Source organism: Phasianus colchicus, chromosome Z, assembly GCF_987193195.1.
Source record: "Phasianus colchicus chromosome Z, bPhaCol1.hap1.1, whole genome shotgun sequence".
In the NCBI taxonomy this organism is placed as follows: domain Eukaryota; kingdom Metazoa; phylum Chordata; class Aves; order Galliformes; family Phasianidae; genus Phasianus; species Phasianus colchicus.
The window spans coordinates 76,107,521-76,132,934 of record NC_143476.1 but is presented as its reverse complement, the minus strand read 5'-3'; the positions used below and the strand labels follow the sequence as shown (position 1 = coordinate 76,132,934).

At 35.6% G+C, this 25,414-nt stretch overlaps 1 protein-coding gene across 1 annotated transcript in view; it reads left to right on the top strand.

The window, feature by feature from the left end:
• Nucleotides 1-25,414, top strand: part of ITGA1 (integrin subunit alpha 1) — a 74,470-nt gene that overhangs the window by 12,177 nt on the left and 36,879 nt on the right. Inside the window, exons 2-7 of the mRNA XM_090132673.1 lie at nt 13,942-14,062; nt 16,738-16,850; nt 17,802-17,890; nt 17,981-18,095; nt 18,764-18,891; nt 24,423-24,571. Of these exons, the coding sequence (XP_089988799.1) occupies nt 13,942-14,062; nt 16,738-16,850; nt 17,802-17,890; nt 17,981-18,095; nt 18,764-18,891; nt 24,423-24,571 (715 nt within the window). The remainder of the gene's footprint in view (nt 1-13,941; nt 14,063-16,737; nt 16,851-17,801; nt 17,891-17,980; nt 18,096-18,763; nt 18,892-24,422; nt 24,572-25,414) is intronic.

Here is a 25,414-nt window from a genome sequence, read left to right as displayed (position 1 = left end):
ATAACAATTCTACACAGAATTTGGAAGTTATAAATATTTTTTATTTTTCTAGCTACTGCTATCATGTCATTAGCTCTCTAAAAGAAGTACAAATCTAGTTGTCCAAAGTATGGAAGGGTGGGATTTCTTGTTTTATAAGCATTTTTATAGTAAAATAAATATGCATCCACTCTGTAGACAACTGCATCCTGTTTCAGGAAACAGCTTAATGGTTTAGTTTTGAAAGTAGGCTATATTCAGTCGTGCAGATGCTTAACCTGGCACAATTCCAGGAATGTTAGTATCTTCTAAAATTAAAAGTATTTTAAATAGCTGGAAAGTCTATATTGACAAAAATTTTTGTTCGGCAAACACTTGAAGGTCTGTGTCTAGATAACATGCAGAAGATGCATGTTATCTGCAAATCAGAGGAAATATATTTTCCCGTCCTGTTAGCACTTACTCAACTCTTTTCTTTTGAACTAGATGTGAATGAAATAAAACCCACGATGTGTAAGTTTTTTTATACCATAATTTATTAACTTCAGTCGTTTGTAAGGTTGGGTTTTGTATTGTGTTGTGAGATAAGTCTTTGAGCAAGTAGCTTGTTTTATCTTCCAGTTTTTTGATTTTCAAAATAAATGATTACACATTGCAGATCTTTTAATACTTACTGTATTTGTTGGGAAGAAAGCTGTAAAGTACATCATGAAATTGTCTTGATAATAAATCTGTTTATTTATTTCATTGAGTATCTCTTGCAAACTAACTGAAATCAGACTCCAGTTTATTAATTCTGTCATCTTTGGCATTTTCATCCAGTTATTATAATATCAATTTAGGGCGTTGCTTACAGTATAAAGTCTGTTGCAAAATATGAGGTTGCCACCACAGAAAGACCAAAATAATCCTGCTAGTTATTAAGTTAAATAAAATACAAATATTTATTGAAATTACACCCCATTTTATAGTATTTGGCCCAGGGAAGTCTTCTTTCTTATGCGTTCACTACTGCACACTCTTTAAGCTAAGAACTGATTATAAGTGAGCTTATGACCATTCTCTCATTGCTCTCATCATAACAACAGCCAAGTAGCTCTTCAGCTGAATTTGTGATATAACTTCATTGATGCTTTTAAGGACATGTAATAATCTGAGGTAATTTTCATCATTTTATGTCATTTTTGCAAATGTTAAGTAGCCCTGATCATAATAACTTTCCCTTTAAACATTTCTTAATTCATATTCTCAGCTGCTGACACTTGTTTGCATTTGTCTATGAAAGTGTATTATAGCTGCTTTCTCTGACTTACGTATCAGTTGAGCTTCTTTAATTGCTGTCCGGATGCTGCATCACTCATCCAGAAAACATGCTAAGTTTTACAAAGATGAGGTGGGAATATAAGTGGAATTGTGTGTATGTGTTTGATTTGGTTTTTTTTTAGGGTTCTTTTATTCTGTTATGGCAGATCACATTTCTTATTTTACAGGAGAAAAATTTTCCAAAGATGTTTACTCTATTGTTTGAAGCTGTATTTGTCCAGTGTGTGGTCTATTTCTTCTACAGATCATCAAAGAAAGTAGTTTTAATGACATGAAACTGCAATTATAGAGGGTCAGCAAATAGGGATCCTGGTTACAATTCAGAATTTGAATTCCTTCAAATTGTAATAAAAAGAAATTAAGGAATTTCTTCAGAAATCTACTTTCTTCCTTCTTAAATACAGCAAAGCTTCAGACTTTGTTTTTTTCTCACTTTCTGACGCCTTTATGTTTCCTTTTTTCAAGATACAGTTAAAATTTTTACTTTGAAATGAAGGTATTAAAATGCTGAGCTATGTTGAGGTGGCTCAGATTGATGACTATTAACATTTCTTCTGCCATAAATTGTGCTAATGTGGAGAATGACAGAGCTGTGGGTGTTCTGTTCCATCTCAGTTCCTGTTAAATGCCTGCAAGTTATTAAAAAGTTAAATGTTAGGATAAGTGCTTCAGTGCAGTTGGGATTTAGGATTTTTCTGTTTGCTTTAAGATAAAGTAAAGATGAATAGGAACGAAGTAAAAATGAAAAGGAATAAAGTAAAAATTAAGTTGTTGCAGTAGTTGATTTTGCTGTGTCTTTGGTACTCTTTAATGGCCGCAGCCTGGATGTAGAGACTACTGTGTTCAAGTTTATTGTAGGAGAATATTTTGCAAATGTACTGTACTGCTAGCGTAGAGTAAGAAAAAGCCTACCCTTTTGGATCTTGTGGTTTTTGTTACGGTTCTTAATTCAGGCTCTGACATGGGTCAAGCCTGGGCTATTTCAGTAGAGGAAAGAGTAAACACTGGCTGTGTAGCTTCTTGTGACAGTTGCCCTAAGAACTGCTTAATAAGCACCATACTTAGTCTTACCACATTTTTTATACTTGACTCATGTAGAGCATTGATTTTGATTTGTGAATAAATGCTTTCATGATCCAAAACACCAAGTTTAGTGCATATTCCCTGTAAGCTTATGAACTTGTCTTTATTAGAAATGTAGTATAGTTTTCGTCAAAAATTGTCATATTTTAACCTAAAATGGAGTGTGATGAAAAGTTCTCTGAAACGATACTTGATTGTTGTTTTTTGAAAATAATCAGTGTCTCCTGGGAAATGCAGCATGAAGCAGGACTTTCAAACACTGCCAGCTTTTGTCAGACTTCCCTGCAGCAGTCTCTAATTTATTGCCTTCTGTTTGTGAAATGCTATATTCATAGCTAATGTAATTACTTTCATATTTGCCTTATTAATTACTCAAAGTCAAATTAGAAATGATCAAGAATTCTCTGGCAAAGTAGTTTTTCCATTAGAGAATGTTAATTGCTTGAAACCAGTCCTTTTCAGGAATGTACATACCGGACTTTATGGAAGTTTTTTTCTCTGGTCCAAAATGCAATTCCTACTCAAAGACAAGCCTAGAATGCGAGGAAAGAGTCTAGGGGTTAAGGAGTAATACAGAACTGAAGGTATGAAGCTTAAGATCCTTTTCTGATAAGTTGTTGGAATAGGCTAAAAGTGCTCCCTCCTTTGTAAACATCTCTGGGAAGCACTGTTCCATATACTGCAGAAACGGTCCACACTGACTCAGGTGCTGAATCTCTTGGCATGTAGGGGAGGATCTTTAGGTTTTTGATCTTAATAGGAAAGAAAACTGATTTAAGCTGGTACTGTACCTGCTTAACATATTGCAATCAGAGTCTCCGCAATTCAGAAAATAGTCCTGAATAGAGTTTGGTGTTCAAAAAAAAAAAGATTTTAGATATCTCATGGCAGTCAAACAAACCTTGCTTTTGAAGACAGTTAATTCCTCATAAAACTTTATAACAAATCCTTACTTTTCTAAGCACAAGTGATTGTAGCTGTTTTTTTACTGATAAAACTTGAAAATGAAATGAAACGAAACACTGGAAATGTGTTACAGCAGGTAGCTGTATGTGTAAAAATGTGGCATCCTCAAAGAATGTACTATCTTGATGATTCTTGAGATCCCTTCAAACCCAAACCATGAATCTGTCTTCAAGACAAAGCTAATGACTCTTAGCTCATAGTTGTGTTTTGTAGCTGAAACAGTGACTTTACCACAAAGGCTTGATCCTTATCTTCAGATCTCAAAATTTCAGTTAGAGTTGCTAGGTAACAAATGCTGCGTTTAGGATGTCTGATGGTTGGTTATCAACTGCTCACTAACATTTCCTTCAAAGGCTTCTGAAGTTTTGAAATCTGCAACAGGTTCTGCTGAAGATAATTATCTTTTTCATTGAGTGTTCAGCCTGGTGACTTCAAATATTTAATACTGGTATAAGTGTTCAGATTTGTGCATATGAGAAATGTATTGATTACATTGTTTGTCATTTATCTAACTCAGATAGTTGCTATGAAACCACTTCCATCCCTTCTGTAAAGATGAGTATTTTATCCCTGTATAATTTATTCCTCTCCTGAATCAAAATTGCTGTACTGCTATAGGGTAGCAGAGGGGAGGAGCTTAAACAGATTATTTTTTTTTCCATACCTGTTACAGGGGGAGCATCAGCTGTCAGACAGAACTGACAAACCTGGGGCAGCAGCAGCTGTCTTCGCTCTCAGCTGGTACTGCAAGCAGTGGTGGTAAAAGGCAGCTGCATCTTGAGGGAATGTTCCCAAATTCCAGAGCAGTGAGGAAGAATGAAAAGTTACAGTATAACAGAAAGTATGAGATGCTGTGTTGAGTATGATTCTTCATCCTTGAAACAGCAGCAGTGGATGTTAGAAATATCTGTAGTTTCTTCCAACTGAATTTTTCTATTCTAAGACACCAGCTAATATGGTTAATCTTGTATCCAAAGAAGAGGAGCCTTAAGCCTGGGACTAGAAACTGTAGTACTGGGAGCTCAAGAGAACTTGCTAATCCTTTCATTATGTAGTCAGTACAATTTCTGATAGGATGGCTAGAGAAATGTCACATGTGGTGTGACAAATACAAAAGCAGTATTTCTTGTTTTGTGAAAGACAAAGGCATTCAGCATGGTCGTTAGTCAATTTTTAATGAAAAAAAAAAAAATGTGATTGAAATAAACGTTCCAGAGCTTCTGAGGATGAATGTATTGACAAGAAGCAGCTAGAAAAAGTCAGAAAAGTTACTATATTGACAGGTGTTTTTATTAAATTTTTCTACTTATGTTTCAATGGAAGCATTGTTTTTTATTAACCAGACCGTTACGTCAAGTTGTCCAAATTGCAAGACTTTATGCTTTTTCACTTAAATCTCAGACATCATTTATTACAAATATAATAATAGGCAGTCATTTAGTTGCCCAGTCAAGTGTACAAACCTCTTGATAAAGAGATTTATGATTGCTTAAGCGATTGCAAGCTGTCCACGTTTCATGCAGATCTTCTTGCATGATCCTGTAGTATTTTTATTTTGACACAAAAATCCTGTTAAGATTTCAGAAATGACAAAATAAATGTTGACAATATATACCGACAACAATAAGTCCAACCTTTCTGAACTTTGAAGACGTAATTTAGACCAAATAGGTTGTAAAGTTTTTAAAGTCACAATTGAAATTGTTACTGAAAAAATGTTTAGAGCTTTAGACAAACATATTTTGAAATCAAATGTTTTCAGTTTTATTTCTAGAACGCTTTTAAAACTGCCTAGTTCTCTAGCTTAAGCACTCTTATTTTGACAAAAGAACAAGCAAGAAGTAAATATATGTCAGAGAGCAGAAAATTTCTACTACTGGAACATAAGAAGATGGAATAACCTTCCAGACAGAATAATCAGAGCAAAAGGTCTCTTTAATGTGGACCTTGTTAAAAGAGATTGTTATATGAGGGATATGATGTAGCTGCCTGCAATATATTGGATGCAACAGTCCAGTATCCTATGCTCTGTATAGAAGCAGAGTGCTTGCTGCTGTTGTTTTAGTGGCATTTTGAGTTGCCATGTTTATAAGACTACAATACTTAGAATGTATATTTGTGCCACATCTGTGACTTTTTACAATAGTAGGAGGAATTGTTTCTCAAACCATGGCTAAGCTGATGCTTTGAAGATGCTTGTATTAGGTACCTGATAGGGGTTTAATGCACACTTGCCTGTCTATCTGTCAGTTCACTGCCTTCCAGTAACTCTAATGATTTCTTTAAAATAATGTTTGAGTATTTTGTTTGCAAATAGATGTGAGGCTTATTGATCTTTAAATGTTTTTTCTTCAGAAACAATGATCTCCCTCAAGACTCTGAGCTGAGACATTAACAGTTGATCCTCTTTATCTCGGGACAGTTTAGGAATGCCTGTGGTAGATGAAGGCAACAGTAGTATCCAAAGAGCAGTAGACCAAAGACTCATGACCAGGCCAGTGGTCACAGCCCCAAGCTGCCAGAGTTCAAGGAGCACTTGTACAACACTTTCAGACATATGGTTTGAATTTTGGGTCATACCATGTGGAGCCAGGAGTTGGACTTGATGAGCCTTGTGGGTCCCATCCAGCTTGGGGTATTTTATGATTCTAATTTAATAAAAAAAACAGCAGATGATATATCTGTGGTGGGGTAGCAAGTACTTGAACAAGTGCTAGGAAAACTGTGGTACCAAAGTTGGTGGCACTAGGTTCTTTTTCCTTGTAGGGGGTCTTTTTTCAACCCTTACAGTTCTTGTTGGCTTCAGAAACAGATTCATTCTTAAATATCACCAGAGCCATAGCATCTGACTTTATCTTTGCAAACTTCTATTTACCCTGGATAAGTGGCATTTACACAAGAAAATAAAATTTCCTCACTGTTAAGCTCTGATGGTATTTGGATGAAGTTGATGGTGATGTTTCAAAGTAAGAATAAAAGGTACTCTATGGAGCTCCTGTGGAGCCTGAATACCTTCTTCTGAACAGGACAGAGCTGGGCAAATATCTTAAAATGAGATTTATTTCATTTGTTGTGGGTAGGGAACATAAGTTATGAGCTCCAGTAAGCCATGTAGAAAGCTCTCTCTTACCGTGACTTTTAGATGCAGTTTGTTTTCCTCCCTCTAGGGTCCAGCTTTAATTCTTTTGGAAGGGACACAAACCTTCCTCTTAAAATCTCTGAATGGCTAACTCTAAATTTCCCTGATTCGTTTCTTGATCAGTAAAAAAGAACATTTGCAGCAAAAGGAACTAGTATTAATTCTGTGACACTTTCAGCTGGCTTGCTAATAAAATCCCTACACCAACAGCACAGCAAAAGAGGTGGTGATGTATTTTATGCTACTAGACTGTCTTATTTTTAAAAATAGCAGAAATGATTTATGAGACACTTATTATCAAGTTTTCACAATGTTGCTACTCAATATTATTAATCCATGGCTTTTGGATAATTTCTTAAAATTCTTCCCTTTCACCAATGAGCAGTAGTAAGTTTTGAACAAAAGAACATGACTAGGATATTTACCTTTGTAAAAGTGTTTCCTCTATTAGGCTGCTATAGCATCAGCATGTGCATGTGTTAAATGGAGTTTAGGGTTTTAAAAATCGACTTGTTTTTCATTTTGCTACTGCAACTTATAGTTAGCTGCCCTTGATACAGCAACTTTGTCTGAAAAAAATGATGTGAAAGTCCTTTTGCTAAGACTCTTAAGAGTTTTCAGGTCTCCACTAAAGTAAATATTTTGAACAGGGAAATATGGAATTATTATTTTTAAGCAGTCATAACATAGGAAAATGGAGCAGCATAGTGGTTCCCTCTGCTAGAAAATGATACAAATGAAGAAAATGAATGTTCTAGGTATACCAATGAAAATTATCATGGGTGGCTTATTATCAGAAATAGAAGGAAAGGTATTCTCTATCACTTAACTGTAGTTTGCAAGTTGTTTTTTTTTTTTCTTTTATTATACACATCTGAGATTAACTCTGAAGTGTGTACGTCCCCACCTGGATGGTGGATTCATAAGTTTAGATATATGGACAATGACATTTGACATTTGAACATTAACAGGTAGTAATTTACTCCAACTTTCTGTTGTTGACCAGTAAGTCGTACTCAATGCTTTGTCTTCCTTGATCATACAGTAAACTGTATACTAGTACACTGGATTATGAAAGATATTGAGCATGTTGCAGCTAAGACATCACTCTATCAAAATAAACCGTTTTTGGGTGGAGAATAAGCATATTGAACACACATTAACACCTCTGCCTCAGAATTTCTGATAACGTATCTAGGGTCTTTCATATGAGCTTCAATTCTGATGTGTTGTAAAGTACTTCTCTGATTCAAAAATGTATGTAAACTAGCTGATAATTAGTGGTAAGGGAGTACTCCTGTGTCAAGTTGGTCATACCATGTCTTGAAGTAGTTGTTGCACAGTCCCAGTTGCTACGTTTTCAGACTGAGTCATATGCATAATGTCGGGGAATCTGTTACTTGAAGTGATTTTTTTTTATTACATAAGATAGAAGAGGTATTGGAGCTCCTTGTTTGAGTTGAAAAAAATTGAGTTTGCTTCCTCCTGCCAAACATGTTACAGAAGTTAATGTCATTAGATATCTGGAAAGAATATTTAGAAATTATTTAGCATGATAATAATAATAAGGCTCTGCATACTCAAAAGCTGTATACTTGTATAGAAGAAAGTGTAAGAGTCTTATTTAATCTACTTGGGTTTTTCATTTAGCATAACAGAAACAAAGTGTACTGGAAATAAACCTATTAGCAGTCCAGTTAACAATATGAAGTCAGGTGAAAAATTACTCAGGATTTAATGCTTGCTAAGGATTTTAGCATGTGTTTCCTGAAGCAACAGCTGTACCTGACTTCTTGTGCTGGTCTCAATAAGGTTACATAGACGCTTATTTACGGGCAGCAGGACATCAGCTGGCAAAATTGAGATCCAGCGTAAGGATAGCGATAGGCACATAGGAAACTCATAGAAAATTAATTGAAACATCATATTTGATCCTTTCTATCAATCTAGAAAAATCTTGCATTGGAGAAAACGTACAGATTGTTAGTAGTTTCAGAGAGTGTTGTGAGGAACATGTTTTAGTGATTTTTATTTTAGGAAATAAATCCTTGTTTATTCAGTAAACTTTTTTGCACAAAATTAACGTTTTGTTCTTTTTTAAACTTCTGATTTTCATTCCAAAAAATAACCTTTTAACCATGCTTTTGTCTGAAACTTGAATTAATTGCAAATGACTATATTCAATCTAAAAAAAAAAATCAGTAGATAGGTAGTTAGATGTTAAGAAGCAGATGTGGTGGGAAGAAATGGTCTTTGACAACAAAGAGGAATATGGCTAGAACTTTAGGTTCTTGATCATTGATAAGTATTCATTAAGTATATCCAAAAGATGGCCTGAACATTGCTGAAGATGAGCTCAAACATTTTCTGGGAATTATTTGCCTTTCAGCAAGCTGCTGAATTTTCTAAGCCTGTATATGTCTAGTAGTTGACCTCACATTTTTTGTAAGCATCTGCATATTTTTAAGACTTTTTCTCCCTTCTGTGAGAAACTGCAAAATGCTAAGAAATGTTCCAGTGAGAGGCATGATTTTAAATGTTCCAAGCTTTGGACAAAATGGTTTTATTCTGATGGCTGCTGAGTGGAGCAGATATTCTTGGTCTCTGCTATTGTATGTACAGAAATTTTAACTGCATTGAGTTACTCATTCGGAGTCACATTACAAAGCTTTGATTCATTATATTTTCAGGCTTGACACCACATTATAAAGCTATTTTCCAGTACAAGTTATTCAGTACAAAAGCTGGCAGAGGAAGCTTTATTTAATGAGTTTGAAATTTGGCTTTGAAAAGCAAGTGGCTACTGAACCTGGAACCATTTCCAAACATGCATTTCTGTGTCCTTTTTGGATATTTATCTGCATTTAATGATAAGTCTTTTTTAATAATATGGGCTTACTCCAGAAAGTAAGTCTTTTGCTTTTCAAAGGTTAAAGATTAAAGAAAAAAGCTGGAGGCAAAATTAAACAAAGGTTCCTTTGTAGCCCTGAAAAATAAATAGCTCAATTTAAGCTCCACTGAAAAATCTCCAGAAGTTAAACTTTTTCTCCATTCTTTTTTTTCCTAATCTACAGCTTTATTTGAAATACAACGATAGTTAGTCAGCCAGAACTGAATGCAGTGCCGGCTTCTACCACAACCTCTTTGGCCTTCACACTAAGGCCAAAGCACATTGGCCTTCCAGCTCGCAGATGGTGATTGTACCACACAGGCATAGTTTCTTCCATTTGGGATGTCAGTGACTGAATCTCTGTTTCATAAGCTGTGTATAGTGCTGCAGTGACATTATTACACATAAAGTAAAGGGCCAAATGAAGATTCTGCCCTTCAGTGCACCTGTAAATAATCTACTTTTGTATGCTAGAGTCCTCATGTTACAACTACTACTTCTTTTTTTTTTTATCTTTGCAAACAAATACATGTCTAATCTTCCCTTTCTACCAGTCAGAGGCAGTCTAATTGTGAAGGATGATATTATTTTCTGTAGTTTTCATATTATGCTTTTGTGGGAGGCCATGGCAATATTCCCAGTCCTGCTCCCCTGGCTAATTGTCATGCATCCTAGCTTTATAAGCTTGGTCGTCCTTCCTAATGTCACTTAGGCTTCATTACAATTTTATCAAACACATTGTTCCACATTGCACTCTTATATTGCCTACAGATCATTTAAAATACCATTCTAATATCACTGCAAGACACCATGCAGTATTTTCTTTTTTTTCTCTGTTTTCTTTCTTTCTTTCCTTTTTTCTTTCTTCTCCTCCCCGCAAGAGAAGTCCATAAAGTATTTTAGTGTTATTTTAATTTTCATCTTAAACTTCTCTTTTACTGCCAAGGGTGGATGCAGACTGTTCTTCTCTTACAGGCTTTCCTTTTTTGGACTTTCCCACTATTTTCTAGTTGTGCATACTTTTGTAAGACATTTCTGCTTTTTCTTCCATGGCTGCATTCAGACTTGCTTTATTTAAATCTCTCCTAGCAAATTACAGAGGAATTAATAAAGGCATTTAAAATGCCATAGCACAAAGTGTTTGACTTCCTGGGTGATTCTGACCAAATTCTGATGTAAGAAGTGGTGTGTGTAGCCAACCTGGTAAGCTCTGCTGAATGTAATGTACAAACTTGTCCTTTCCAAGAATAACCTCTGATTATAGAGGGTGCGATTGTTATTAGCTATAGAGCATACAGAGACAAAATATCTAAACTGAAGATGCTCTCTTCTCTCGGTTCGGTCGGTTTCCATGGTGTCATTTGTGGTGATGTTTTTTTTCAGCAGTCAAGAGCCAGGTGTTAAGGTTTGTGCTGCCATTCTGGTTATGTTTACTTTCAACTATTCTGAGAAAATGTGGGTGTCTCTTCTTCTGCAGTTCTTTGTCTGCAGAGGCTTGAGGTCCAGGCAATAGACACAGACGAGTACCGGGAAAATCTATTTTAAGCATTTTTGTCTAGTTTAACACAACAACCAGGCAGACAGCTTGAAAGTCTGGTTAAAACTTCTGTTAAGTATAACAGAAGGAAGGAAAAAACTTATTAGTGGCTACTGGACAAGTATGAGCTACTACTCTAGGTTTGCAGTACTCTATTACAATAATATTTGGCTTGTTGTCTTGGTGACTGAGTGTTAACCTTTCATGCATAGGTACAGACTGTACTCAACTATGAATACCATGTGCACTAGCAAGTTTTCATACTCTGTTCAAATCAGCAGTGAGACGGTCCTTGTCCCAGTTCTTCAGCAGTGCCTCATTTGTTATAAAATGAGAACATAGAAGCTTAAACTTCAGTTTTATCCTTTGATAAACATTTATATTGTGCGTCTCTGATCTGTACTTTGACTTGCCTTCTTAGTCATTCTGTTAACACATCATAGAATCATTCAAAATCTTAATTTACCTTCAGTGATTGTGACTATGTATGTAGCCAAGCACCATATGGCTCAAAAAAGTGCAGGTTTTTGTGTTTTGTTTTTTTTTTTTTCTCGTTCCATGTAGCTTTCAAGATTCTCTCTCCAACATCACTGTAGTTTTTGTTTTTCCACTGCTTCTGCCAGTACTCTTTTTACTTTTCCAGCATCAGTTTTCTTGAACCAGGTGAGAATGCATACAACTTAGAGAGAAATTGCGAATCTGGAATAATACAAGCTAAATACTGTTATATGTATATTTGCTTATGTAGTGCTTATAAAGCATCATTTTCACAGTCTCAATTTCAGTTTTTTACTGAACTGTAATTTGCCAACTTTTTACAACATTATACTGAAAAAAATGAAACAAAACTTGAAAGCCATTAAAGTGAATTTGTTCTTAGGTTTCTTAGTTGGCAGTGTAACACTGATCACTGCTAACTCTGCTTTTCGGTTTGCAATCTGCACACTTTTATTCAGTACACTCATGATATATTGTGATGAACGTAGAAGCCACAGGAGGTTGTGTTGTGTGTTTGCATAGGAAAATAGTCCAGATAATGTATACATAAAATCAAACTTCTGAACATCTAGATTTCTAGCTAAACTGAAGTTGGAAGTTGAAGAAAATGTAAGTCTTACTGGATCAAATCAAGTCTTAGTATAGCGTTTTATCTTCAAGAGTAAATGCAAGTTGATACAGAGAGAAAAGATATCTGCTCCTCCCGTGTGTTCTTCCAGTCTTTTAATCTACATTTTCTGAACCAGATGCACTTCCTGTATGGTTTGTAAATTATGGTTTTATCTTCTATTAACCTAGTTATCCATTGAATGTATGCCATTTAGCATACAAAACATACTTTGTCAACAAGATCTACAGGCCCGTTCCCTGCTCTGTGGAGTCTTTCCTTTTTACTTCTAATCAGTCTGACCCCTCCTAGCTACTTTTAATTTTTCTAACTCTACTTCTTAAAAACTATTATTATTTCTGGTTCTGAATTGACCTCTCTCAGAATTAGGAGGCTTTGGGGAGTTAGTAGCAAATACTAGAAGACAAAAAGAAAATGTCAACTTCTTTTGTTTAGCATTTCACATTTTCAGATTTTCTTATATTGGAATATAGAAAAGAATATATATTTTTTTAAATTAAAAATGTTGAGTGGATCACATCTCAGATTCAGAAAACTTCAGGGACCAAGTGTATAATGAATACGTTGTAAAAATCACGATAGTTTTCTGAGCTGTATTGTTGTGAAGAAACTCCTCTGTTAGCAGAACGAAGTGAAGGTTATGTGATAGACATTGCAGTAGGCAATCTCATTGGAACTACTTAATTGCATAGGAGGTAAATTGAGAGTCTATGTTATGATGTCCTCATCCTACTCATTATGTCAAAAAATAATAGCAATTATATTTATTCTCAAAATGCTATTAAAAACATTTAAGACAATGATAATTCACTACTTTTTTAAAGGGATATTTTATTGATTTAGTTACGTTTTGAATACCAAGTGAGAGAGAGGAAAATATCCCTGCACATAAAGAGAAATAGGAACATTTTTTAAAACAATACTTAAATGATTAATAAAGGCAGAAGATGCATGAATTACTTTTCTTGCAAATTTTTTCCCACCATACTGTCAGCCATTTTTTTTTTTTTCTCATTGCTTACAATTAATCTTTTTAGAAGAATGAAACTAAGATTTGTTTTAGTATGTTCCCTCTTTCGTATTTCCTGACTCTGAGTGGAGGAAATAAAGCTGAAATAACACAAAATAAACTTTTCCTTTTTCTGCTGTCCAGTGAAACCGGAAATACCTACTAAGTGATAAATAGTCTTTTCATGATGTTTTACTGCATTAAGCAGGAAATAAAATGCTGAGAGAGACAGATTAGCATTGACCATTTGGGAACTTAATTATAGTAACAAACTTTCTATGAGAACATCATCAACTCAGTAATGAGTAACAGAAGTATTTTAGTAACTGGTCATTATTTAAATGGTTGGACATGCAGCAAGCATTATGAATTTTGATATTTTTAATTAACTGTTAAATTTCAGCAAACGATCATGAAATGCTTATTTCAGGTGAAAGCTCTATATAACTGTATTGTTCAACTAATCTTAATGCTCTATAAATTTGACTAAGTTTTGGTTCTTCTGTATTAAAGGCACCACTCTGCAGATTAATCAATGATTTAAAATTGACTTTAGCATAACAAGGGTGGAAGAAATCACTGCTAGAATTTAAGAACATAGAAAGGTGAAACAGCCTTATTTTCATGTACATGTGGGAATGTTGACTAGTAATTCAGTAATTTTGACTTTTCAAAATAACATATAGGTTTTGGCTGCAGAAGTCCATTTCTGAACATATCTCTGTATGTATGTGTGAGAAAGTACATTTTAATTCCCTTACTAGCTGTGGTAAACATGCTTAAAATGCCATTTTCAACCCTGGTCATTAACCTTCAGTAACTGAACCTTGTTATCTAAAAGTCTTGGTTTTCATGCATATTGCTGCTTTTTTTTTTTTTTTTTTTTTAGCTCTCATTCACCTCGTCGGCGCATCCAATGTTGATGTGAAAAATGCAATGACGTTCAGTGGGCCTCTTGAAGACATGTTTGGGTACACTGTTCAACAGTATGAAAATGAGGAAGGAAAATGGTAAGCTGCTTTTCTTAAGTTTAAACTCCAAACTATCAGATATTCCATGACTCAAGTTCTATACTGTGTTTCTAAATACACCCAGTATTTAAGCAGGATCTCTTTCTGTCAGTTTACATCAGATTTCTTAAACTGATGAACTGCCATAGAGAAGCATGCAGAGTTTGGGTGAAAAAGATCCAAGTCAAAATTTGTATCTTTCATGATTTCCTCAAAGGCAGAAATGAGTTCATAAATTGGTTAATTCTCTCCTTGCTAGAGCTGAGCTTTATGTTCTGTCTGAGCCCTCTTTTTTCCACTTACCAAGTGAAATAACTGTTAATTTTTTCTAATATTAATGTATCACGAGTGAAATTGCTCCTGCTGTACCTAACCTGTTTTACATATCTTTTCCTAAAGTGTTCTGTCAGTGGTTATCTGAGCTGAGTTTCTGGTGTCAGTGGTGAGAAGGTTTCTCTGTCAAAACGTTTAGTAATTCAATTCATAGCTTCTCTTTTGGAGGCCTAATTGTATCTCTCAGTTGGCAATATATTGTCATTTGGGACTTGGCGCTGCCTTCTTCACCTGCCGTTTCCTTGTTATAATTCTCCTGAATTATAAATTTGATTTTGGTGTGCTTACCATTATCATTACTTGTCAGTCTTTTGATAAGCAGTTTATGCTCTCGCCTCATAAGAACTAACATCACAAGCAAATCATGGGGTTGGAGGACTGAAATAGCAATTGAATGGCGAAAGGTTTGGGAACCCTGAGGTCTGCATTGTTGTTAGCTGATTTCTCTGTTTTTCCACAAGCTTTGCCAGCAATCTGACATTCTTGATAAACCCCAGGGACTCCTGCTGGCAGCCTGAGACGAAGGACATGTGGCTGCTTGACAGCCACGCTGCTCCTCAGTGCCTCAGTGGATCCTTTCTTCGGGCACCAGGCCTGCTTGGTTCTGAGAGTTTGCCCAGCATGGGAAGTGCTCACTGAAATGAAATCGCAAAGCCTGCTTTTGAAAGTGCTAGTTCTTGCCCGTCTTTGTAGCAGGATGTTTAAATACCAGTCTGCATTCAGATAATGAAAGACAAGTAACGACCTTTTTTGAGCTAATTTAGACTTCTAGGAAATGGATCCATTCTAGGAGCAGGTATTTTGTACAGTAAGTAATATTGCTGCAGACTGTCCTGAAACCTTGTACATGCAAAAGCTATATGAGCCAGAAGTTACTACTCTCGCATTGGCGGAAGGAAGACCACAGTCTAAGCCATGAGTGTCAACGTCTCTGAATATTGAACTCCCAAGTTGTTAAGTTTTCAAGCTTTCAGCTTCCTGCAGTGTAAACAACATACTGAACCAGAACGCTGCAGGCTGGTAGTTTAAATATAAAAAGCTTTGGTGGTGCTTTGTCAAGTGCTATAACTCTACCTAGATAAGCCAGGTAGAGTTTTTCAACAGAAACAGATGTTCTTAAAACCTGATTGCACTTGTTTCTCGAAGAAAAAGTAGAGTCTACTGGGCCAAGAGATAAAGTGGCTTTTCAAACCACTTAACTTAATTCACAGGGCTGCTCTTTTATTTTTTTTTCCGAGGGAGTCCTACTGAGGTTGATCACCTCTTGTCAAGCATACTCAGCTTTTCTGCAGTTAAATAGAAGTCAGAGATGCACTAGAGGTTGTTGTGCATGCTTCTAAGTTTTGGTTTATACTGTAATGTACTTTTTTCAGCTTGAAAGATCAGCCAGGTCTAGTATGTGCTCAGACCATTTAATTTGCTTTTAAATATTAAAAAATCTTACTAGATCACAATGAGCTCTTTCAGTATATTCATTTGGAAGCTGGATGGTGTACAGGGTTTAAATTCTCCTTTTACCTTCTTTTTAAAATCCTTAGTCAACATCTTACCTGTATTTTGTAGTTGGTTCAAATATCTTCTGCCTGGAATCATTAATCTATGATTAAAGGCAAAATTAGTTCTCACAGTAACTATTCATAATCACCTAAGTGTCCAGGACAAATCTTACATAACTATTACTCTCAATGTTGGGGTTTCTGTTTTCATCATGTGCTGTGATTCCATTTTAATTTGAATTCTTCCTTTCACTTAATGGAGTCAGCCATTCACTGGGTAGCGTGGCTGACAGAGGTGTGAGAACAAAAACAGCATCCATCTAGGAGTGAATGTTAATTTTTAGTGCTTACAAAATATTATGCAAGAATATAGATTTTTGATCATATAATCTTCTTTTTTTTTTTTTAATCGCACAGAATAAAAGCCATCTGTAATGTATTTTGAACTGCTGACTCACATTCTGCTTGGTGCTTGAGAGCGTCCCCTTTTGAGTTTGATCAGCACTGAAATTTTTCTCCTAAAATATATTAGCAATCAGGAATGATGCAATTAAACATATTTTTCCTTCCATACTGCTCACAATGTGTTTCATCCACCCACTGATACTATTTAAATATATATTTGGTATATAGGAATATTTCCTTTCCATGCCCCTTTTTTAAGAGGAAACAGAAGAGCTTCTTTTTAACATGTCTGAATGAGTAATATTAGATACTTCTCTTATTTTCCATCCTGTATTCTTTATGAAGAGCTTGCTGCAGGTGTGTTCTGTATGTAAATTTTATTCACCAATTTTCATGCATTTAGTAGAAGATGAAATTTCAGATAACATATTTAATTTGCAGGGTACTTATTGGTTCTCCATTAGTTGGCCAACCTGAGAAAAGAACAGGAGATGTGTACAAATGCCCTGTAGGAAGGGACAACCAATCACCCTGCATAAAGCTGAATTTACCAGGTATGAAAGCAAATGAAGCTGGTATGTGGAGGTTTGAATCTTAAGAGATTTTTATTTAAGAAATAAGTGTTAAAGTTATTTTTATGGAGAAAATTTACTTTTGACTCCAGAAGTAAATGTGAAGGAAGTTCTGTAATATCAAAAACATTTTTATTTTAAAGCTTCTCATTGCCCTTTGGAAAACATGGTTATACTTGTAGAATGGGCATTGGCTGTGTTATCCAAATATTGTTATGACTGGCACTGATTGACTGTGGTTTGGAAATTCTGGCTGAAAGACCAAGGAGCATAAATTCATAGGCCACCCTTTCCAAAGCTCCCTGGAGCCAATGAGAGCCTTCCTATTTACTATTCAGTAAGATTTTAATAATCACCTAACTACCAAGAGCCAAACTGAAGTACCTAAATAAGGTGCAGGTAAATATTCATCTGTTTCTTTGTCTTGTGTCAAAGACACAAAGACAGAAAGAGATTTCCCCTTGTTATGAATTCTCCTAAATATGTCTGTCACCCTATTTTTTTCATTCTTTTCCCTTGTAATTCTTAATATCAGTAATGTTAAAAAAAAATTTAAAAGTTGCAAACATAGAAGCTATAATTCATTTATAGCAAGACAAGGGAAAAAAAAGAATGTGTTCTATTTGACAGAACTGTGTGAACAATAATGTTTTGCTTTTATAGTGCTGTTATTTTTACTTTATTATTTTTGTAGTTAAAGAAAAGTATTTGAGACAGCAACGCAGACAAATTTTCTGGGATAAAAGCCAGTCTCAAAATTTTTTCTTGATCATTGCAACTGAAAGAGGAGGATGAAGGGGTGCTAAAATATTTGATGGAATCAGTATCAGTCTGTGTTTTATTTTAGAAGCTGGAAGCCCTATGGTAGCAGATATATACTTTAACATTTTGTTTTCACATTCTCAAATACTTAACATTTTAATCTATTTATAGACGCTACTTCAGTGCCTAACGTCATGGAAGTAAAAGAAAACATGACTCTTGGAACAACCTTAGTCACTAACCCGAAAGGAGGCTTTCTGGTAAGAAAGAACTTTTTGCCAATTTCAAAAGAATTCTGTGTTTCCCTTAGGTACCATACCAAATATTTCACTCTTTTTCATCTTTTAAAGGCATGTGGACCGCTCTATGCTTATAAATGTGGGCGTTTGCATTACACAACTGGAGTCTGCTCCAATGTCAGCTCCACTTTTGAAACTGTGAAAGCGATTGCTCCATCTGTACAAGGTATGCATGCCACAGGAATTCTCTTGTGTGTCTGAAAATACAAAGTGCCAAACAAGATGAATGTATACACAGAGGCATACCAAAAAGTACGAACTCCTTTCCTTAGCTAGTAGCATTACCAAGTTAAGTAAATGTTTTCATTGTCAGTATATAACCTAAATTCTTTCTAATTTTGGAGTTTATCTTCATATAAACAATTATTAGAGGGCTATGTAACATCCAAACACAATTGCTAAAAATAGTTGCTTATGTTTTTTACTTAAGGCCAAAAGACTCTTGTTAAACAATGACAACATGTTGTTAAGACTTAATTCAAACCCAATTTAGTAATATAAAAATCTTAAAGTCCTGGTCCCTTAGAATATTAGAGGGGAATTGGTATTTAATAAGGCAGGCTCATGAGTAAATATTCCAGTTATGTGATCTTCTAATCCCATTCTTAAACATCAGTTTGCAAGAAAGTGCTTTGCTGTTCAAAGGAATACCAAACCACATAAACTACCATAGAAAAGTTGTTGAATGACAGCAGACCCGCTCAGACCTGCTATAGAGGGATATATGATTATTAGTACATCATAAAAGTAATTATTATAATTTTAATAATTAGCTGCAATTATATATTTGAACCTTATTTAAATCAATTATTACATGGCCATTCTGTGTTGCAGAGTGTAAAACCCAGTTGGATATCGTCATAGTCCTTGATGGGTCCAATAGCATTTATCCATGGGAGAGTGTCACAGCCTTCCTTAACAGTCTTCTGAGAAACATGGATATAGGTCCTCAGCAAACACAGGTAAAATAATAGACATTTTATTGTTGTTTAACTTTCAGGACAAAGGAAAAAATCACAGGAAATGAGATAAGACCCTCGGTAATTATAGCACCATACTGTAATAGAGTGCAAGAACAAAGCAGCTGAAAACTACAACTGAGTCTGTCTATGCTGCTGAGTAGTGATGTCAGGGAGGCTCTCTCTTCCCTCGCTATTCAGGCTGCTTGAAGAGACCAATTTTCTGTCAACTGAGTGACAGAAGTTAAGCGTCTTAAGTAAGGCAGTTTGAGCTTTGTCCTTTCCTGCTTCCTTCCTTTTCACAGTTGCTTCTTGTCTTTGTAGCACAAAGGACATTTCTGCTCCTCTAAGACAGACATTCATAGTTCAGACCCTTGATTGTAAGATTTCTAGAGCGGTGTACAAAATTTTGTGCTGTGGAGCACCAAGCATATACATTTGAAATGACAGTAGCAAATGGCTTTAAAGCTGCATGTCACTAATGGCAGAAGCTTCACTTCTTCCTAGACAGGCCCAAATTCCCTGCTGCAGTAAATCAGAGCAGTTTCATCAGAATTCATGAAGCTACAACCAATTATCGCAGTAGAGGATGTGATGTGTTTCATGGTGTTTTCAACAGAGTATGCAAACAGCAATTTGACCACAAAATGAGGAAGGGGCAAACATATTTTAACACAGAAGGTTTGATTGACAAGAACCTCCTGTCACTTGACCCTCTCTCTCCTCCCAAAGTAAAGGATTTTTTATGATTCTTTATGGTATTTGACATACTATAGGCCAAAAATCGTTTTACTACTTCTCATTGGCTCCTGCATATGTAAAGGATACAACTGTCCACAGATAATGTCTCTATCATTTTCCAAGTTAATAGGATTAACATCCAAGTCCCCTATTGGCTGTGCTGAATACAAGCTAGTAAATTGTTGTGTATAAACTGTCACCTTTACAACTGTGCCCTGTTATTTTATATATGCCACTTTCCCAGATAATGCGAGGAAGAGAGAAAAACACTGTCAGATGTAACAGAAGGGAAAAAAAATGCTCTTGGTCCTTAAAGTGGTGTTTACTCAAGTACACAGTGTCTTGGGAAAATACTTAAAGATAGACTTCCCATTGCTGATGAATGGCTGCATGAAAGTCATTACTACCTTGTGCCCAAAGGGCTTCATGGGAAGAGTATGTTGGGCAATCAATGATACTGCACCCTCACCCTGTTCCTCACCCTGAGATTCTAAATTTTTTTGCCTTGCCACACCTCTTCTACTTGATTTTGGATTCCTGCTTTGTCCTGCACATAAGTTCCTCTTGCTGATCTCCTGCTCATGTTCCAGCAGTCAGTTATCTCCACCTGCAAAATCCATTCTTTCCAAGTTTTGGCATAGCTACCCTTTCTTTTCACACGTATGCTTACTCACTCAAGAGCGTCAGCTTTGGCATTTGGTTACTAAAGAGCTGAAACATTTGAGAGGCAGATAAGAATGGGAAAAGGGAGAGAAAGATTGAAATAAATGGAAATGGAAGGCAAACATTTATGGAATTTTGGGAGAACTTTTTACCTTTCCCCTCCCTTCCTCCTAAGAATTTTATCCTAGCTAGCTCTCTCCTTTCCTCCCCGCTCCCTATCTAAGAATGCACTCATAGCCACAGCAGTAGGAAGTTTATTCTGCTTCTTTCACCCATGCTGTCACCTTTCTCAGAGGCTGTGTTTAAACTACTGCTGAATAGGAAAGAGGAGAAACAGCAGAGCAGGCTGGTTTCTTCTCCTTCATCTAGAAACACAAAATAGAAATAAATGAGCAGTTGTTTACTTTCTCTGTTTTAACCATTTTTTCCCGTGTTCATTTTCTGAGGATTTTTGAGCTCATTGAAATCCAGTGTACTTTCACTGACTTCAAATTGTTTTCTTCTCATTCAGGAAAGGAATGAAGTGATTACAGAATGGCTTCTTAGCTTGGGTGTGACTTGTTCAAAACTATGTTTTGATTACCGACTTAGAAGAATTATTTTCCACTCTCATTTACTCCATGCATGAACAATAGCCATTAGGGTTTGTGGTAAGTCAGAACAGAAATTCCTCAGTATTCCATTTGGCATATTTGAAAATGAAAGCTAGAAGATTCAGATATGAAAAGACAAATTTAGTATAATATTTTTCAGAAATGCTTCCTTCCTTTCCTGTTTTCCCTTCTCTGAAAAATAATGCCTTAGTGATAGTTAAGCTACATATCCCAAACTTAGGGATAGAAGTTGTAAAGAAAACATGACAACAGAGAAGAGGAAATGGAATATGGATTAAATGAGAAAAATAACATGAGGACAAAAATATTTCTCTCTGCCTTATTCCACATTTTAATACTAATAACTGCAAAGAAATAACTTTTTTATTTTTCTCTTTTAAATTCAATAAAAACAACTTTTTAGTATGAGAACGCACTTTTTCAATCCTTTGTATATGAATAGCCTTCTCATAGAAGGAGATTTAAAACATACTTTGGTATGCTCAATTCTAACTTCATAGCTGCACTGTAATGGCACTCAGAAATTTTAAAACGTTTTTTTTTTCTCCATTAACACATGAGATAGCCAGCCATAAATATTTGGCCTGATCCTTATTATGTCTGTAAGGATTGTATCAGTGGACTAATAAATCATGTCGTGTCATATCTTATATCCAGAAGAACAGAAGCATTTTAAAGAAGCATCAAGAAATAAAAATAAAAATAGAATAGAGAAAGACACCTTCAGTGGCTTAAAGGTAATTTGTGTCTGACTCCTTTTGAGCATGGTAGACCAAACAAATTGTAGCTGGGTTTGGCTGTACTTCCCACATCCCTCTGATGTGAATCCCATCACGTAATTTCCACATGCAACATGGTTTAATAATTGATTAGGAAAGCCAGACTATGCTCTCCAAAAAGGAGGCTGTATTCACAAACAGAAGGAACAACAGGAAATTATTGTCATTTAGAATGTTTTGTCCCAAAGGAAAACAGTCTTTTCACTTGCCTGTTCTCTCTTGCAACACCTTTTTTATAGGAACTGGAGACAATTAAAGAATTATTCCCTTGTATAATATAAGATCTATGGTATGCTAGGGTACAGAACTTAGGAATTAAAAAGATGTTTAGTAGATTATGGTCAATAATGTTGGGAAAAATGTAGTTTTTTCTGAAGTGGAGCAGAATTCATGTTCATCAGCATAACACTACTGCTTTCCAGATTTAAATTAATTAGTTCATTTAAATTAGATTGCTGAAGCTATGCAGTTTGAAGATGTTTATTGTCACATAATGTATGTTTGCACTGCATTGGTATTTCATCAATGGTTTTCTATTAGATTCAAAGCTTCATCACCATCTCATATGATAAAATTCTAACTTTCAAACTTGAACTTTAATTTATGATCCTGCAGGAGACCAGGACATGCAGCCTAGAACTGTTTTCTTGATTCTGAGAAGTCATGTTACCTTTTGTAAGGTGTGGCTCATCACTGGTGCCTTGAAAGACGTAGAATGTGATGACTAGTGTTTTCAACAATACTGCTAAGGAAGGGTCTCACAGAACAATTATATCCCACAAGATAACCACATGCCCCTTTTCCTTCCTGATTTACAAGCTATGCAACACAGTGCAGTTCTCCAGACTCAGATGTTCTTCCTATTCACTTCCTGAGAAGGAAATGCTCAAAATGTTTTCTTGCTGTGATCATGTACAGTGCTTCCTCTCAAGTAGGAAATGAGACAAGTCAGTGTCTTTTTTAGGAAAAAGACAACATCAGCATGAGTCTCTAGAACAGTGAAAGATGGGCAGATACTTATTATCCTGATCTTGGCAGAAGTCAGTGGTCAGTTTAACCCTTGATGTCAATAAAATCCTTGGTGAAGGAGTCTGAATCCACAGAAGCAGTCTCTCTGACAAACAGAAGTCTCTTGCTGCATTTCTTGTGCATGGACCTGAAATAGTTGAGGCATTCCTCCTAATCCAAAAGGCCAAACACAATGAAAACCTGTTGTTTTTCATCAGTCAAAAGTAATCTTTTTAAATGATCAGCAGCATCCTTTTCAGATTAGGTTATATGAAGGAGGCTAATAATCATTAGCAAAGTAAAATAATTATTAGTTTCTTGGCTGCTACCACAAAAACAAAAGCAAAAAAAAAAAAAAAAAAAAAAAAAAAAGAGAAGAGAAGAGAAGAGAAGAAAGAAAATTCAGTCATGAATGTAGTATTATTACAGAACAGAAACAATTACAGCATGTTGTCCCAGTGTCGCTTTCACAGATAGATGCCACAAAACAGCTGCCTTAGAGAGAAAAGGTTAAAATGACTCAGATGGGATAGATTTTGCGTTACATTTCTGTAATTTTATGTAGATAGCATTTCATAATGTTCGTGATATCAATGTCTAGTACCAAATATTTGACAAAATCTATTCCACTACAAGTCTCTCTTTTTGTTTAAATGTAAGCAATGAATGCCAGCAATCAAACATTGTGCATGGTCTGAGAGGCTATGAAAGTCCCTCAGAAAACACTTACAAAGCAATTGCAAAGGACGTACTAAGCCACCTCTAAAATAATGTGATGCTTAGTATCTACATGCTAGAGTGCTTTTAAAAATAGATGAGTGAGACATAAATGTGCCATGTAATACTGCATTATCCTAAATAATACCTATAAATTGTCATTTGTAACATAAAATTGAAATATGCTAATGGAACATTGTGTGGATTCTTCCCAGTAAAAGCTGTCAAGTACCTACCAAAACATTAACAGTGACAGAAATGAATGAGGGAAATTAATTAGTATTTAAGGATATTGCTTATGTTCTTTTCATTTTACATTTTGTTTTTGCAGCAGGTTCCCTCAAGCATTTGTGTTTGTTTTCAGTCCAAGGTGGTTGCATTTTTTTTTGAGTCTTTTCATCACTCCCTTTTTCCAGGAGTTGCCATTTTGTATTCTCTCCTCTGGCACTTGTCAGGGGATTACTTTGGCTTACCTCCTCTTGTGATAATGGTTATGCTCTTTTGTCTTCATAAAGATACGGTTGACCTAAATTTATCAACAAAACATTGCTTCTATGCTGTGTGTAGAGTAAATAGTCTGTTGATTTATAGAGCTTTATGTTTGGACAGAATTAGGAGTTGTATGTGAAGTACAGCCTCATATTCTGTGAGGAAATCCCTTTGAAAACTTGTGAATGCTTGTTAGGGTGTTGAGTGCCTTGTCCTAGAAGTGAGCAGATCTGCATTTCAGATGACCCTGTGTCAGGAAGAACAAGGAGTTGAGGTTGCATTTTACTTTGTTGCTATTTGTAATAAAGAAGCAACTTAGAAACTTGAAAAGATTTCATTTACATTAACTGTTTTCCAGTTTCTATTTCTCAAATGCTTGTAGGTGCTTCATATTTGGAGAAAATATATGGAGTATATATTTTTTTTCCTGGCTCTAGGTACACATGAGCATTTACCTCACTGCAAGAGATGTAGCTACTTTCTCTAATGGTGGTTTATTTTTAGTATGAATGGTGTGTTTCAGGTTGGAATTGTCCAGTATGGGCAGACTGTAGTTCATGAATTTTACCTGAATACCTACTCAACAACAGAAGAAGTGATGGCTGCAGCCCTGAGAATACGTCAGAGGGGTGGCACACAAACTATGACAGCCCTTGGAATAGATACAGCAAGGTAAGTTCACTAAATATTTTCCTAAATATGACAGGAACAAGCTTAACAGATATCAAAAATAGGATGTGGCTGACTTCATTTAGCTAGATAAATGAGATTTAAGGTGAGGCTGGATAAAAAAGCTGTCCAACCTCCATGACGGTTACATGTGGCATAATGAAAAGGCAGCTGTTTCTTGAATGAAGGAAATGGGAAAGCGAAAACACATGAAATAAGTTTGTAGTCCTTAGCAAAAGCAATTGAAGGACTTGGGTATACATATAGGTTAGGTAGGAACTGTGTATGCAGAGGGGTAAATGAAATTAAGTTTTTCAGAGGAAATGGGAAAAAATAGAAATTTTAGTATTAATTTCTTTCTTCTGAGGCTAAGATTATTGTGGGATTTAAAACCACATTTGTCAGCAAGTCTAGAAATTTTATGTCAGAAGTCTTTAAATCTTCTAGAGCATTGGGAAAGTAAGAACCCATAGAATCTTAGAATGGTTTGGGTTAGAGAGTTCTTTAAAGACCATCTAATTCCCTGCCTTGCTCAGGAGTGCCTTTTTCTAGAGCAGGTTGCCCAAAGCTCCATTCAGCCTGGCCTTGAACACTTCGAGTGTTGAGGCATCCAAGCTTCCCTGGGCAGCCTTTTCCATCCAGCACTTCACCATTCTCACAGTGAAGAATTACCTCCTTAGATTTAATCAAAATTTGTCCTGTTTTGGTTTAAAACCATTCTACCTTGTTCTACTACTATACACCCTGATTAAAAAAAAAAAGAAAGTCCCTCCCAGTCTACTCTGTAAACTCCCTTTAAGCAATGAAAGACAGATGAGGTCTCCTGGAGCCTATTCTCAAGACTGA